The 17,407-nt window shown below is 35.9% G+C and overlaps 1 protein-coding gene across 2 annotated transcripts in view; it reads left to right on the forward strand.

The window, feature by feature from the left end:
- The window catches only part of NAA15 (N-alpha-acetyltransferase 15, NatA auxiliary subunit), a 76,734-nt gene that overhangs the window by 35,724 nt on the left and 23,603 nt on the right, over nucleotides 1-17,407 (forward strand). For both annotated transcript variants that reach the window (XM_007172336.3, XM_028164001.2), the window contains exons 5-14: nucleotides 49-183; nucleotides 1,415-1,568; nucleotides 4,966-5,085; nucleotides 6,652-6,747; nucleotides 6,905-7,011; nucleotides 9,013-9,085; nucleotides 11,750-11,919; nucleotides 13,402-13,554; nucleotides 14,110-14,238; nucleotides 15,343-15,556. In XM_007172336.3, the coding sequence (XP_007172398.3) occupies nucleotides 49-183; nucleotides 1,415-1,568; nucleotides 4,966-5,085; nucleotides 6,652-6,747; nucleotides 6,905-7,011; nucleotides 9,013-9,085; nucleotides 11,750-11,919; nucleotides 13,402-13,554; nucleotides 14,110-14,238; nucleotides 15,343-15,556 (1,351 nt within the window). The remainder of the gene's footprint in view (nucleotides 1-48; nucleotides 184-1,414; nucleotides 1,569-4,965; nucleotides 5,086-6,651; nucleotides 6,748-6,904; nucleotides 7,012-9,012; nucleotides 9,086-11,749; nucleotides 11,920-13,401; nucleotides 13,555-14,109; nucleotides 14,239-15,342; nucleotides 15,557-17,407) is intronic.

Below are 17,407 nucleotides of genomic sequence, written 5' to 3' on the forward strand. Positions count from 1 at the left end.
ATTTACTTTCATTGTAAAACTAAGAAGTGTTTTTTTCCCGTCTTAAAGGAAACGAGATATCAATTACTTCAGCTTCGACCTGCACAGAGAGCATCGTGGATTGGTTATGCTATTGCTTACCATTTATTAGAAGATTATGAAATGGCAGCAAAGATTTTAGAAGAATTTAGGAAAACACAACAGGTAACAACCAGAAATCATACCTAGTAAACTAGGTCTTATTCTTAATATAACTCAAAGAGAGAAGTGTATATAGCCTTACCTTTTATTTGAAATAGTTTCAAACTTACAGAAAAGTTGCAAGAAGAGTACAAAGAACTCCATATAGAAGTTCACTCACATTAACTAATTGTTAATATTTGATACATTTACTTACAGTCTCTATATTTACTTAGCTATTTAATTTTTTTCCTGAAACATTTGAGAGTAATTGTAGATACCATGCTCTTTTACTCCTAAGTGCTTCGGTGTGGTATTTCCTAAGAATAACTTTATAGCTGTCAAATCTATAGATACTGCTGTATAGATTATCAAAAAATTAGGAAATTTAACATTGATAGACTGTTATTATCTAATCCACAACGCATATTCAAAATTTACTAATCGACCTGTTTATATCCTTTCTAGGACTTTTTTCTTCCATTTCAGGATCCAGTTTAGAATCGTAACTTACATTTATTTGTCATTTCTCTTCAGTCTCTTTTAATCTGGAAGTTTCAAAGGCTTTCTTTGTATTTCATGACATTGGTAGTTTTGAAGAGTCATGGCAGTACTTTCGTAGAATGTCCATCAATTTGGATTTATTTGATGTTTCCTCATTATTAGATATTGTTACGCATTTTTGGCAGGAAACTACAGAAGTGATTTCAAGCCCTTCTTAGTTCACCACATTGAGTCACGTGGTGTCTGTTCCATTTGATTACTTGGTTAAGGTGGTGTCTGCCAGGTTTCTTCACTATAAACTTGTTATTTTTTTCTCTTTGTATTTAATAAACAATTTGAGACTATGAATAGTCTGTTCTTCATCAGACTTTTCACCACTAGTTTTAGCATTCATTGATTATGATTCTTGCCTGAATCAACTGTTCCTATGATAGTTTCAAAAGGGTGACTTTTCTGTCTTGTTCCTTCTAGATTTATTTGACATTCTATTCTTAAGTAAGAGCTTTCCTTTCTCCCCTATTTATTTATTATATGTAAGGACTTAATGGATTATTTTATTCAGTGGGTTATAAGTTAATATTGACATTATTTACTTAGTTGCTCCCTAGAAAGATATTTAGGAATTTTAAAAAAATGAATTTTGTCCATCATATATTATCCTTTGACTTCTTGTATGTATTTGAGTGTGTGAACAATTTTCTGATATGAAAACAAAATTCTTACTGTTAGTATTCCTTATATCCATATATAGACATCCCCTGATAAAGTGGATTATGAATATAGTGAACTCCTTTTATATCAGAATCAAGTTCTTCGGGAAGCAGGTCTCTATAGAGAAGCTCTGGAACATCTTTGTACCTATGAAAAGCAGATTTGTGATAAACTTGCTGTAGAAGAAACCAAAGGTATTTTTTTTAAAGAGTGTAATTTATTCCGGTATTTAATTATGACAAAGAGCAAAACTGAAAAATCTAGTTGCTACTGATAGTTGCATATAACACAACTTCTTGATTTGATGTCAAAATCTATTTCTTACTCATGCACTTTGAATAATTTGTAATATGGGAAAATACACATTCAAACAATGGATATTGTTATAGGAAAAAAAATTGTGAACAATAAATCATTGAATGAAGTGACTCAGTACAATATTTTCTCTTTACAGTATTTTCAGATCAAAGATACTGAGAGTTGATTAAGACACTGGAGGCAATTGCTCAATTTTATAAGACAGAGGATTTTCTTAGAAACTGCTTATTGGCGAAACTGAATGTGTACAACACATTTCTTTATTGTCAGTAATATATATTGATAAATCAGTCTTTACTAAAGTGCTTCTGGGACATTCCTAGGGTTCTTTATGGTTTATCTGAATGTCTCTCTGAACACAGAACATGAATTGAAACCAGAGATTCGGGTTTACATGTGTGGATTAGGGTAGGAGGATGGGTAGATCCTTAAATAAAGATCTCCAGTTCTGCCGTTTATTAGAGGGTTGAGAAGAAGGAGTCTTTGTAGTTTTAAAAGTTGAGGAACTGATTATGGAAAGTGAAAGAAAAATAACAAGTAATTGAGAATATGAGTACTTTCTAAGAATTGCCATCTGAAATATTCCTTTACCTTTGTGAGACTACGCGACTGAAGTTTGTTGGTTTCAGATTTCTTTGGCTTCCCTTGAAGTTGAATACTAGAAAGTGTGGTATCTGTGTGCAGAGTGGGTATAGCCACCATTGGCTTGATGAACTTTTCAGCAGAGGATAGTGCTGCTGGCAAGAAAAGAATGGAAGTCTCAGGCGCCTGGAGCTCATTTGTGAGCTGTAGGTCCAAGACAGCCCTCTCGCACTTGAGTTGATTATCCCTTAGCAGTCTGTTAGTTATAAAGGAGGAGGTTTCTGACTTATTGGAAAGATCATGAAGTTGAAAAAACTAGTTTGAGTTCCTTCATTGGCTACTAACCAGCTAAATGATGAGGGGCAAGACTTGAGCCTCAGTTTCTTTACGGAAATATGTGACATTGTTCAAAATACTCTTAAGTACATTGTTTTGTTTTATTATTTTTATAACTTTATTAGTGAGGAAGAATGACAGCTCAAGCTGAGGACTCAGAATTGACCCACGGATTTAGCAATTTGGAAGTTACTGATGACCTTAACAGAAAAACGTTCTGAACATTTGGAAGGAGGGTAGTAAAAGCCCAAACAAATCAAGTAGATTTAAATGAGATTTAAGTAGAGGAATTGAAGATAGCATGCATAAATGATGCATACAAGTAGTTTTGCTGTATAGGAAACACCTATAGGGTAGTGGTGGATGGAATGGGTTATAGGATCAAAAGAAGATTTTTACAGCATTTGCTTATGCTCACTGGATAATGAGACAGAATATGCAGTACAGTAGAGGGTATGTGATCTAGTGGAAAAGTTGAAAGGTTGGGCTTAGATAGCAAAATGAATAGTTCATCCACAGTAATGAGAGATGGTAGAGTGTATGGGCAAGTAGGTGTGTCGATGTAGTGGGTATTTGGGAGTTCCCTTCTCGTTGCTTCCATTTTCTCAGTGAAATAGGAAACAGAGCCATCGGTTCGTTCCACAAAATATGTTTTGATATCTCCAGTGAATCAGGTATTGGGGGCAGGGTATATAAAGAGAATAGAAGGGAACTAAGAGTAGAATCATCAATCGTTGGATATTCCAGTAATAAAAGGCATTGATGTTAGTGGTGGGTAGTCAGGATAATTTAGGAATTTCCTGGTGTGGGTGAGTGGGCATAGTTAGGCAGAAAGTTTCATTGTTAATTCTTATACCATCAGTTTCTTCTACAAGGGAAAGGTGGATGAAGATTAAGGGAAGGAAATGTGGATGGGTGTAGCGTAGGGGAGAAAAGTTGCAAAATATTATTTATGTTTTTGGTGAAGGAGGCTTTGGTTAGCGTAGAGCTGACCGTTAACTTTGGTGCTGTTGACATTTTGGGACCGAGGTGTTGGAGGTGGAAGTCTCCTGTATGCTGTGTAATGTTTAGCAGCATTGGTAGCTTCTACCTATCAGATACCATAGCACCCGCTCCCCTTACTGTGACGCCAAAAATGTCTCCAGATATTGCTAAATGTCTCATGGATGGCAAAAATGCACCTGGTTGAGAACCACTGAGGGTATAAACATTAAGAATATGGGCTCATTTAGCCAAATTGCTTGGGTTCAAATCCTGACTCTTAACAGTTAACTATCTGAAAGACCCTTGACAAGGTTACTTATGTTCTCTGCTTTAAAATGACACAAATAATAGTAACCTATCTCATAGAGCTTTGAGAATTGAATTAAGTAATGCAAGTGAAACATTTGAAAGTCACTTTCACTTTCAGTAAGTGTTCATTTTTATTATCTGATAATAGAAAGGGTGCAAGGGTGAAGTCTGGTTTGAAAATAATACCTTTGGTGAATGGGAGCCCATTAAGGTAGGGAAAAGGATTCCTGAGCAGTGTTTGAGGCCTGTGTGAGTTTGGAGCTCATATATGTCTAGTGAAACCAGTGCCTCAGTCCATTCATCTGCTGACTTCTTTTATGAGAAGGTGTACAGCAAGCAAGCAATCGGGATGATCCAGGCCTTAAAATTGGTAAATGAGGGAGCCTAGGTTTTGAGATTAGTTTTCATATTTGGGGCTGCTAATGTCATTCAGGGATGAGATTGGTCATGCAACCCAGAGAAGGTAAGCAGTGAGCCTACAGGTTGCTGAAAGGCATGAAGAAAAGGGAACGGTTTTCCTCTAGGGTTGGAGGGTAGGATTAGTGAGACAAGAAGAAGAAAGTCAAGATAGTTAAGCTTAAAGCAAGATGCATATTTGGTAGTTGGAAGAGAGAAAAAACAGTAGTGGGGAGAGAGACAATGTGGCCATGCTTACGGGCTGCTAGAGCACAATCGTTTCCTAGTTGATTAGGGCATCATAAGGTTAGGGTATTGGATTGGGGCATTAATTTGGATTTTGAAATTGTCCATATGTTGTCAGGAATACTTGAGTAGTAGATGATGGCTTGGTGACTGTGTTCAGTGACCTTGAGAGAGTAGCCTGGAGTTAGAAAAATACCTGAATAAATTGAGGATGTGAAGAGGATGACATTTCTACACATGAACTTTCAAAAAGGAGGGACAATAAAGTAACATGGTAAATAGTCTTGTTGAAGGGAATTGAGAACTCAGGAGGATACCAAATCTACCCACTTCCCAATATTGAAGAGGTTTTAAGAGAAAGTTTGAGGAAAACTTAAAGTTACAACCAGAAGATACTTAATTTAATTTGTTTTTTATCAGGGGAACTTCTGTTGCAATTATGTCGTTTGGGAGATGCAGCTGATGTTTACAGAGGATTACAAGAGAGAAATCCTGAAAACTGGGCCTATTACAAAGGCTTGGAAAAGGCACTCAAGCCAGGTAGCATTGGTTAAAACTTACTCTCTAAGTTTTAATTGCTTCTTTTGTTAATATATATTGTGTTAACTCAGTGAAAATCATAACTAGAAGAACTGGTTAAGAATTGGTTCAGGGACTTCCTTGCTGGTCCAGTGGGTAAGACTCTGTGTTCCCAATGCAGGGGGCCCGGGTTCAATCCCTGTTCGGGGAACTAGATCCTACATGCATGCCACAACTAAGAAGTCCGCATGCCACAACTAAACATGCCTCAACGAAGATCCCGTGTGCCTCAACCAAGACCTGGCACAGCCTAAATAAATATTTTAAAAAGAGAAAGGTTAACAGGAGAAAAACTAATTAAAAAAAAGAATTGGTTCAAAATCTGAATATAGAAGTACATTTGTGAACTTCCATTTAATATGGTAGACTAAGCGTTTTCTGAAACCTCTCTTCTACTACAAATTCAAAGAAAGAGTTGTGAAAAGAATTTTAGAAACAAGTTTGAAAAATTTACAAATGCATAGCAGCATCAGAAACATGAAAGGGAAATGTAGAAATGGAGATGTCTCCCCAAAAGAGAGACTTCTGTGATAACCTGTGGCTATAGCAGAGTGGCCTGCCAGGGGCAAGTGAATGTTGCCAAGCTGAAAGGGAAGCACTGTTTCCTATGCGGCAAGAAGGACTCAGATAAACTTGGTCCAGAGACACTCTTCTCCCCAACCATTCTCTCCCATGAATAGGACCTACTTGTGAGGACAAGCCCAGAAACGTGTCATCTACAAAAAGGCAGAGTCTTTAGCCAGGATGATCTAATTTGAAGCGAAGTTTCCCACAAGACTGATAGTGAACTATTCCTGGTATAAATGTGAGAGAAACCTTGTACAAAGAATGTTATCCTCTGTAGTAACACCAGCATTGGAAAGGTAATTGTCAGTGCCAGCCAAAGGGAGAGTAGAGATCATAGAGAAGCCTAAGATGAAGAGAGGCAATGAAGTATGCATAGTTAAGAGAGAGTGCTTGTTAGGAATCTGGGAAATGAAAAACCTACTTCTTGATGTGACATGAAAATCTTAATCGGTTAAATATAAGAGGGGCCACAGCTGAGGAAACTTAGTGAAGTGCAAGATTGAACAAGGAAAGTTCTTACCGGAGAGTAACAGAAAATATAGAAGAAATATGGAGAAACGGAAGATAGAGGATAAATCCAGAAGCTCCAAGATAAATCAAAGGAGAGGAGTTAGAGGAGAGGCTGAAGAGAATACTGGAGAAGCCATAGGTGGAAACATAATAACCGAGCCTTTCTTGGAACTACAGTAGAGCAGGCAGATTTTGAAAGGCCACCTAAAGCAGAGCAGGATAAGGAAAATTATGTATTTTATATGATTATAGGTTAAAATATGAAAATATTAGAAGTATTCTAAAATGATTATTGATATATTTAGGTGGTTAGATTATGAATAATTTTTCCCATGCTCAAATTTTCTGTTTAATATGGTAATTTTTATATATTTTCAGAAATTTGTAATTTTCTAGAAAAATATATGTTTTAATTACATATGAAAAAAAAATTTTTTTTTTGGTTTGCAGCTAATATGTTAGAACGACTAAAAATTTATGAGGAGGCCTGGACTAAGTATCCCAGGGGATTGGTGCCAAGAAGACTGCCATTAAACTTCTTATCTGGTAAGTGAGAATAACTGTGAAGGAATGAAAATGGTGTTATGATATACAGTATCTTTCCTTGCTTTTAAATATATGAGTATGCATGTTAAGATTTTAATGTATGCATTTTTAGAGTTGTCTGGGTACGTGTAAGTCAACAGGAGTTTTTTCTTCCAAGGTGAGAAATTTAAAGAATGTTTGGATAAGTTCCTAAGGATGAACTTCAGCAAGGGTTGTCCACCAGTCTTCAATACTTTGAGGTCTCTATACAAAGATAAAGAAAAGGTAAAGCAAAATACAATGGTTTGGTTTGGTTTTGTGTTTTGACTAGAATTTCTTTGCTCAGTATTTGGAATAATTGATCTTGGCTACCTGTGCACATAGTATACACATTGTGAATCTGCTAACAGTCTTCCTAGCTTGCAGTTTAAATGCTTCTGTGCCTCTTATTTCCTTCTCATCCCCTGCTCTCTTTAGGGGAATAAATTACTGCTTATTTGTTCTGTCTTTTGTTTCTGATGTGTACTTTTTAATGAGTCGGTACAGGGATGAAAATTTGGTAAGGTAGTGATTTCTTGAATATTTTCTCTAATTCCTGCTCATGGTGAAAGCCAGAAGTGATTTTTTTTTTTGAACTAAGTTGAAGCTTAGTAATCTTTCTCCTTTTTATTTGGTAGAAAAAAAATTCTGTCAGAGGAGTTTGTTTGCTGTCCCAGTAAGTTAGCTTACTCTTTCAGCTATGTATTACAATATTCAAAACGCTCGTTAAAGGGTGTTTAATCTTTTTTTCTTTGGCCGCACTGCATGGCATGCGATATCTTGGTTCCCCAACCAGGGATCGAACCCATGCCCCCTGCAGTGGAAGCATGGATTCTTAACCACTGGACCACCAGGGAAGTCCCAAGGGTGTTTTAATCTTAATTTAGATTATTTTGTTTATAAGTACAGTGGCATCAGACATGTTGGCTGGGTTTAAAAAAACCACCTTAAAGGTGGGACAGAGTAAATGTGCTAAACATTTAAACCTAAAGCATATAAAGGGCACTTATCTGCCAGTCTTTTGTTGAGAGGTCCAAGATATGGTGGGCTTTATTGATGACTGTTTCACCTTTTTTCCCCCTTGATTAAATCACATTGATAGAATATGGTATTTTACTTCTAGTTTTGGTACAGTGAGAACGTGATGCTTGTGAAGCAATCTTGATTGTAGAATCATATATATTGTTATGACTTTTCCCTTTATGGTTGTCTTTTTAAACCTAAATTGGTAAAAAATGTCTAATTTATCTTTGAGTCTTTCCATGGTATTCGACTTAATAGAAGCAGTTCTTTCTTATTGTTCTCATTTCTTAAGTTTACATAATATTGAATTAAATTCTGCAATGATGGTAATGAATGCAACTAATTCAAACAGGTTTGGGAAAATAAACCTCTTAGTAGGCATGTAGCTCACCTTGTGGGAGAAGAACATGGGTGCACCAGAATAACCTAGCTGTGGCCATTCAGTCCTCACAGTTTTCTGAGGGGATGGAGAGAGCTGGTGTTAACCTGTTGAGTCAGTTAAGTTGAGGTCATTTAAGAGAGCTTCTATAGTAACAAATTCATTATAGATGGATTAAGCAAAGAAGGGAATTAATAAATTAAAAGTATTCACAGATCTCTTATGAAGCCAAGAGTAAGTAGTACAGTCATGACTCAGGAGAGACCAGAACTGGGACGGCCACTCACTCTCCTGGATCTCAGAAACCCACCCTTGGCGCCCTGCTTCTGTTCTACTGATGCTTTCCCCTTGGTGATGAAATTGAGAGTGGATGCTGTCATATGCTTGCGGAATTTCTCTTTTTACACACTATTTAATTCTTGATTCCTGAAGTGCAAATGTTAACTGTGAGTGTTATTTATGTGAATTGAGGTAAAAATGAACCAAGATAAAAATCATCCCTAACATTACCTCTTTCTGTCCAACCTTTTCCCGATTTCTAGTTCAGCTTGATGCTTTATTTTATAGCAGGGAAAGGAGTTGCCAGTAAGTTTTTTGGAAAGTTTTGCCTTAAAACACACCTTCATAAATGTATGGTTTTAAATTTTTATCCATAGGTTAAAAGAGATTTATAAAAAGGTTTGTGTGTGTGTATGAGAGGGGGAGAGAGAGAGAGAGAGATAGGTGGAGGGGGGAATCGGAATGTTTATTTAGCCCTCTAGTAGTAAATAACACATTTTGCACAAGCATAGTAACTATATATTTATTTATTTTTATTAAAGTGTGCTTGTGTGTTTGTACTCTAGGTGGCAATCATAGAAGAATTAGTAGTAGGTTATGAAACATCTCTAAAAAGCTGCCGGTTATTTAACCCCAGTGGTAAGTGCTCAAGTTTTATGTTTTAAAAAAATCTTGAAAAACTTAATATGTTGCGAAATTCTTGACCAGAAGGTCAGTATTGTTCATTATTTAGTCAGTAAGCTTAGTATATTTAAACTTTTTTTCCCTTTAAGATGAAGGTGCATTAATGTACACATTGTGTGAAATGTACATTGGTAAGAAGATAATAACAGTAGCTTATTGAAGAAAATTTTATGTAAAATTTAAAACACCTGCAAAACTAGATGTAATAGTATGATGACACTCCATTTACCCGCCACTCAACTTCAGTAGTTTTTACCTCATGGCCAAACTTATTTCATCTGTATTCTTACCTACTTCCCTTACTCCCATGTTATTCTAAGACAGATCCCAAACATCACATCATTTCATCCATGAATATTTCAGTATTCTAAAGATTATAACCATAATAGCATCACCATACTTGAACATTAATACTTTCTTAATATCAAAGAAAAAAGTCCATGCTTACATTTCCAGATATCTTGGAAATAGCATTTTTTCTCTTTGTTTTTGAAGTTTGTTTGAATGAAGATACAGGTGAAATCTATACTTTGAGTTTGTTTGATATGTCTCTTAACCCTTTTTTATAAATCTGTAGGTTTTCCCTCTATCTTCTCTTCTTCCTGCAATTTATTTATTAAAGAAGTTAGTTTTTTTTCCTTGAGTTTTTCTATAGTATAGATTTTGCTGAATATACCCATATGGTGTTGCTTAACATGTTATTTCTCTGCCCTCTGGATTTGTTATAAATTGGTAGTTGGATGCAGAGTTGTGCTGTCTGGTATGGTAGCCATTAGCCACATGGGGCTATTAAAATTTTTTTAGTTAAATAAAAAATTTAATTAGTTACACTAGCCACATTTCAAGTGCTGCTCAATAGCTAATGCAAATCTAATGCCTACCCTATTAGACAGGGCAGATCCAGAACATTTCCATCATTACAGAAACTTCTAATGGAAAGGTCTGACTGCAGGTTTGATGAGATTTGATTTGATTTTTTTTTTCCTTTTTGTTTTAAAGACAAAGGGATGAGCAAGATTATTTCAAGATGGTGGTGTGTTCTTTGATCAGGAGGCATGAAGTATTTGTTTCATATGTTAAGAACTGTTAAGAATTATAAGCTAGTGATATTCTACCATTCATTTTTCATTATCTTAAAAAGAGATACTATCTGTTATCTGCTTATGCAGTATTTCAGTTTGTATAGAAAAAGCAAGATAAATGCTGCTTTTTCTCCCCTGCCTAGCCTACTTTTTTGTTCTTTACCAGTTTTCAAAATAATGAATTGGTTTAGTAGCATTCTTCAAAGATGGCCAATACATGTTTTAAAGGTATTATTATGAATTCATGACTTTAAACATATTTGCAGTTTCAAATGGTTCAAGCCTTCACATACTAGGATAGTAATTGATAGCTTCCTTGCAGTTTGGTATGACAAAATATTCTAGCTCATCTTGTATACTGCCCACAGCAGACATGTAATCAGTTGTTTTTCCCAAGGAGCCCTGTTTCCTACAGTGGGAAAGCCCAGTATGGGACCTGGGGTGCTTATTGCTATTGAGTTGATCACTGTTTCTAGGTCTCAGATGAATTTAAATAGTACTTTTTAGAAGGCGTTACCATGGTTTCATTGGTTAATCATCATGATGTTCCTTTGATTATCAGCATTTTCCTACATATTTTACAAATGTGGAAGAGGTTCAATGACATGCCCAAGAATATGCAGCACTTTAGTTGCAGATCTATCAGAACGGGAGTTGGTGAGTTCCACTCCTATTGTTTGTCCACTGAGCCATCCTACTTCTACTAGGATAAAAATAAGCACTCTGTTGCTTTCTTTGAAAGCAAATAACAGTTCTTAGATTTTAGAAATTTGTATTAAAAAATCATTTTTTAATGTGTGGGTTGTATATTTAACTTACACACTTTCTTGTGAGTATATAAAAAATAAAATTATGAACTAAAATACAGAATAAGTATTTTTACTCATCTCATTTTCTGGGTATAATTTTTATTTAACCTAAATTATGCATTGTTGCATATTCAGAATAATATTAAAATATATTAAGAATCTTATAATCACCAAAATTCAAAATAACCACATCACAAGTATATTTATGTATAGTTTGGTACATTAGCTAGAAACCCAATTAAGCAGTCATGCCTTTCTTTTTTCTTTTTCTTTTTTTACCATCACATTAATGGAAATTTTCTCTTTATTTTTTTTTTTTTTACCCTCATACATAACATCCTGACCAGTATACTCATAGTTCTAGTACAGCTTGTCATGTCTTCTCCCCCAACCCCAAACCCTCCCCTCCCCCTCGCTCCCCTCAGTTTTCTTTTTAGGCAATTTGTTATAGCTTTGATCTCATTCATCTGCCATGTTTACTATATGAAGTTATTACTATGCAGGACTTTGTGCTAGGAGCTATAATGATACAGAGCAGAAAGCGTGGTCCCTTCCAAAGATTTTGTAGGGTTAGAGCTAGTTGCATAACCAGATGCATAAATCACATGGTTTGAGCTGCTTCCCTTGTTAATAAAGATAGAGCCACTTTGAGGTGGCTAGTCTGTTACTAATATCTCTAATGACTAAGCTTGCTTTCTTTCCTCCCCCGCCCCCCCCACTTTTCAAAGACGATGGGAAGGAAGAACCGCCGACCACGTTACTTTGGGTCCAGTACTACTTGGCACAGCACTACGACAGAACTGGGCAGCCGTCTGTTGCTCTGGGGTACATAAATACCGCTATTGAAAGTACACCCACGTTGATAGAACTCTTTCTTGTGAAAGCTAAAATCTATAAGGTAAAAATCTTTTCTCCTCTTTTCTTACGACGCAGTGAGACACAGATTAAGAAAACACATGCTATAGAGTCTGAATGCGGTAAGAGAAATGGCGTATTTGATAGCTCGCAAAACATGGAGCAACAGATATAGTACATTTCTCAGTCTGATTACTTTGAGACTTGTCATGGTCATGCTCATTTGCTCACCCATCTATATCAGTTTATGTACAAACACAAGTATACATATATACATATGGTCATTCATATATATGGTTGTTCATACATGTATCTGGTTATTTTCTTGGTTTTAAGTAGCAAGGCTATAGATAATAAAAAATTACATTTGCTGCGAAATGTTTGTTTCTATTAACATTTCAGTAAGCTCGTATATATCAGTATCTGGTAATCTTAAAACGAAACTGAAGATGTCTACTATGAATTCTACATATTACCTCTTTGCCTCTTCAACTTCTGGGTCTTGCTTGAGAAAAATCATCTTAAAATAAAGTTACTGCTTTACTATCTTAATACAAATACAATTTAGTAATAACAGCTCTTGGGGAAGAGATTGTAAACCAATAATTCATTTACCAAAAAATTATGAAATTAAGTAATTTTTTTTGAAATTAATTTATTTTTGGCTGCGTTGGGTCTTCGTTGCTGCGTGCAGGCTTTCTGTAGTTGCGGCGAGTGGGGGCTACTCTTCGTTGCGGTGCGCAGGCTTCTCATTGCGGTGGCTTCTCTTGCTGCGGAGCACGGGCTCTAGGCGTGTGGGCTCAGTAGTTGTGGCTCGCGGGCTCTAGAGCGCAGGCTTGGTAGTTGTGGCACACAGGCTTAGTTGCTCCGCGGCATGTGGGATCTTCCCAGACCAGGGCTCGAACCTGTGTCCCCTGCATTGGCAGTTGGATTCTTAACCACTGCACCACCAGGAAGTCCCCCAAGTAATGTTTTAAAAGCACTTTTTTAAAGCCAAGTAAGACTCATTAGTTTTGTGACCTTGCCGAATGGACTAGCTAGACGAAGTAGAATGAGGCTCATTGTGGAATGTCCACCAGTGGTCCTAATGTAATGTTTCCATGGTTCTTGTGGAGTAGAGGTTTGACCATCCTTTTGCCTTTTATGACCTTTACATTAAATTATGTTGTTCTGGCTTAAAGATTTTGATTATTATTTATTCTTTGATTCAACAATTATTTTTGAGTATTCACTATGTGCCAGGCACTGTTGTAGTGTGTAGTCAGTGGGGTTATAACAGTAGACAAAATTTTTAAAACAAATCTTTACTATCAGAGAGCTTATATTCTATATCTCCAGAAAGGTATCAGAACTTATATTTCTGTAGAATGTATGCATCTACATTGATTAGGGTCGTAAGAGACAGAAGATTACTGTTTCTTCCATTTGTGTTTTAGTTATTTATGAACAGGAAACTAATTACTTGCATAGTAAAATTAGCATACTCTGACTGGTTTATTTTGCTTTTGTACCCTGTTATTATTAGCATGCTGGGAATATTAAAGAAGCTGCGAGGTGGATGGATGAGGCCCAGGCCTTGGACACAGCAGACAGATTTATCAACTCCAAGTGTGCAAAATACATGCTAAAAGCCAATCTGATAAAAGAGGCTGAAGAAATGTGCTCGAAGTTTACAAGGGTTTGTACAGCTAGTTTTCTTGCTTGTGAATAAATAGTTCATACTTGTTTACCTTGTTTATTTTTCAAAGTTTACATCTGATATTTTTAATATCAAGACAGGATTTTAATTAAGTTGCCTTATCAGAAAAAACTGAAATCAATATTAGTATAAAACATCATTTTTTTAATATGGTTGTGCAGTGGGTTTTTAAACTCTGATTTATATTGATGTATGTTCAATTGAAATTTTTAAGGGCGAAGGGAACTAATATTAATTGAACATCTGCCGTGTGTTACTGTTCTGTTTCTTATGTTACTTTCCATCCCCAATTATGTAGACCTTTTGATTAATCATTTACAAGGCTATATATGTATATTTTTTTAGTGGTTAGAAATATAATTCTAATTTCTTTCACATATTAACTATTCCCTCTTACCCTGAAAATGGTTTAAAAAATTAGAAAATTATTTTGAAAGAATTCAAATCAGTTGACCATCTTTCCTTCTTAAATCCTATGGTGGAATAATGTATTTGATAAGAAATTGTCTTTGAGTATGTGTGCTTTTCATATAGGAAGGAACATCAGCGGTTGAGAATTTAAATGAAATGCAGTGCATGTGGTTCCAGACAGAATGTGCCCAAGCTTATAAGGCGATGAATAAATTTGGTGAAGCACTTAAGAAATGTCATGAGATTGAGAGAGTAAGTACCACATAAATAAAAGTTTCTCATTTCATTTTGTTACACATTGAAAGTTTTGAGGTAATCCTATAGTTTTTTCTTTTCTCTCACCTTATAATGTATAGTAAGTGATTTCTAAAAGCCAGTGTTCATATTTTTCAAATTTTATAATGGAAATAATATAGACTATGTTAAGCAGACTTCCCCATTGTCTACTCTTCCTGCCGGAATTCTTGTAAGAAACTTAAGGGAAAGTTTGTATCTTGGCTGTGTTTTCATTGATTTCTGAATGTTTCTGCTTCTTCATTAATACATACAAAGCTCATTAAGCTATCCCAGAAAGCTGTTAATTGGTGGTGCCTTATGCCCTGATAAATATTATTTATAAGCTTTGAAGCCTTTTCACAGTATTTCTGTAACCTATGTAATTCCTCATGTTATGATAAATTTATTCTTTTCTTAGTCCTTTTCACTTCTGAGTCATTTCTATCACTAGTAGTTGGCTTTCATTTTTTGTGATTTTCATATATAAAAATAATTTATATAATTTCATGCTTGTTCTGTTATTAAGTCGAGAACCCCAGAGCTTAGTTGAAATGTGTTAGCTTCTGGTTGCTTGACTTACTCACTGATTGATTTCTCTCCCACATACCAGCATTTCATTGCATAGAATTCAGATTTGTATTCTCAAAAAAATTACCATATACTGCAGTATTAAAATCCTTTGCAAATTGTTCTAAATATAAAGACTGAATGTTTAACATGTAAATCTACTGTACTGCACTATTATGTATGCTAATAAATTCTGTTGGATTTGTCCTGATAGCTTTACTTAAGTATGATTAAGGAAGGAATAAATATATATATTTTAAAGCATTGTGTTTCCTTTCATTCAACAAGTAATTCATTGCCTTATGTATGCCATTATACTATGCTAGGTGATGGCCAATTATATTTGCTTATTTGATATGCAAAGTATTTAAATTGAATTATTGTCATTTTTAATATTCTAAAATTTTACTGATTTTTTTCATGCCTAGGAAACAAGTAATTCCAAGGCTTTCATTTTTGTAGTTTCTTTGCTATTGCTATACTTCACTGTAATAAAAAAGATAATTTTGTTAGCATTTTATAGAAATCACTGATGACCAGTTTGACTTTCATACATACTGTATGAGGAAGATTACCCTTAGATCATATGTGGACTTATTAAAACTAGAAGATGTACTTCGACAGCATCCATTTTACTTCAAGGCAGCAAGAATTGCTATAGAGATCTATTTGAAGCTTCACGACAACCCCCTTACAGATGAGAATAAAGAACGTGAAGCTGATACAGGTATAATAAAGAGTTCTTATTGTTTCTGTGGTGTGTATGTGTGTACTTATGTTTTTGTGTAATGTAGATTTTTCCTGAACTTTTTTTTTTTTTTTTTTTTTTGCTGCGTTGGGTCTTTGTTGCACGCAGGCTTTCTCTAGTTGCAGGGAGCGGGGGCTACTCTTCGTTGAGGTGCGCGGGCTTCTCATAGTGGTGGCTTCTCTTGTTGTGGAGCACGGGCTCTAGGCGCGTGGGCTTCATAGTTGGGGCTCGCAGGCTCTAGAGCGCAGGCTCAGTAGTTGTGGCGCACATGTGGGATCTTAGTTGCTCCGCGGCATGTGGGATCTTCCTGGACCAGGGCTCAAACCCGTGTCCCCTGCATTGGCAGGCGGATTCTTAACCACTTAGCCACTAGGGAAGTCCATTTCCTGAGCTTTTTATTAAGCACCTTGTGGGACGATGTTATATATGCTTTAAAAAATGGTGATGACTGTTTTGTGAATTTTTCTAAGCAACAAAAGAAAAATACCGTTTACTTTAGTCTTTCAAAAGTTAAGCAAGAATTTAATTTGTAACTGATCATTAGCTTTTAAGGAGTTGAATTTCATGAACTTTACATTTAATATCTGGTTTACCCAATACTATAAATTGTTAAGTACAATACTATACTAATTTTATATTAGTGTTGGAACTCCACATTAGTGTTGGCCGTCAGTATATCTAGTTATTTCTCCTTTTAGTAATAATGAATAATTAACCTACTAAAAGGTAAATATTGCTTGAACATTAAAACCCAGCTTAGAATTAAGCCAGTAAAATTGCTCAACGATTTACCATTTGACCAGTTTTAACATGCCATTTTTATAGCAAGATGTCAGGATGTGTAAGAAGAAGTCTTCCTTAGTTAATTATTTGGGAAAGGATCTCAGCATAAAAGTGACCTAGGAATGTAGAAAGATAAAAATTAATTGTTCATCCAAATATTTTGTGACATTTTCATGGCAAAAATGTTACAGGAGTTGGGACATAAAAACTGTGTCAGATTTTTTTTCTTCAGTCCTGAGCTTATGCCTCTCCTGAGGTTATGTTGGTTACTTTCGATACTTCCTCCTGCTAAAGACCTTTGGATCTTTCTGTTAATTTGTTGTTAAATTATATTTCCTGTTGCCTAAGAACAATTTAGAACTTTCTAAGGTCACATACAGAAACCCTTATACAGATTTCACTTGAATCTATCTGTCGTCGCTTCTTCAACTGGCAAGAAGATGCCAATGAGAATCTACAGGACAATTTATAATTGAAGCTGAGAGCAGTGATCCTCTGGCTTCTTTTGTTTACCTTCCTTTTTTTAAATAAATAAATAAACTTATTTATTTATTTATTTATGGCCGCATTGGGTCTTGGTTGCTGCGCGCTGGCTTTCTCTCGTTGCGGTGAGCGGGGGCTACTCTTCCGTGCGGTGCATGGGCTCCTCATTGCGGTGGCTTCTCTTGTTGTGGAGCACGGGCGCTAGGCACATGAGCTTCAGTAGTTTTGGCATGCGGGCTCAATAGTTGTGGCTTGCAGGCTCCAGAGCGCAGGCTCAGTAGTTGTGGTGCTTGGGCCTAGTTTCTCCGCGGCACGTGGGATCTTCCTGGACCAGGGCTCGAACCCGTGTCTCCTGCGTTGGCAGGCGGATTCTTAACCACTACACCCCCAGGGAAGTCCCTGTTTACCTTCCTGTTCACTCTTCCTGCCTTCCACCTCTTCTTCAAATTATGCAAATAATGCACAATTAACTCTTAACATACAAAGTTGAAACAACTTAGAAAAATAACTAGCAAACGTGAAAATCCCCTTTCTCTTTTCTCCTACCCACAGGCTATCTTCTTT

Source organism: Balaenoptera acutorostrata, chromosome 5 (assembly GCF_949987535.1).
Source record: "Balaenoptera acutorostrata chromosome 5, mBalAcu1.1, whole genome shotgun sequence".
Lineage (NCBI taxonomy): Eukaryota > Metazoa > Chordata > Mammalia > Artiodactyla > Balaenopteridae > Balaenoptera > Balaenoptera acutorostrata.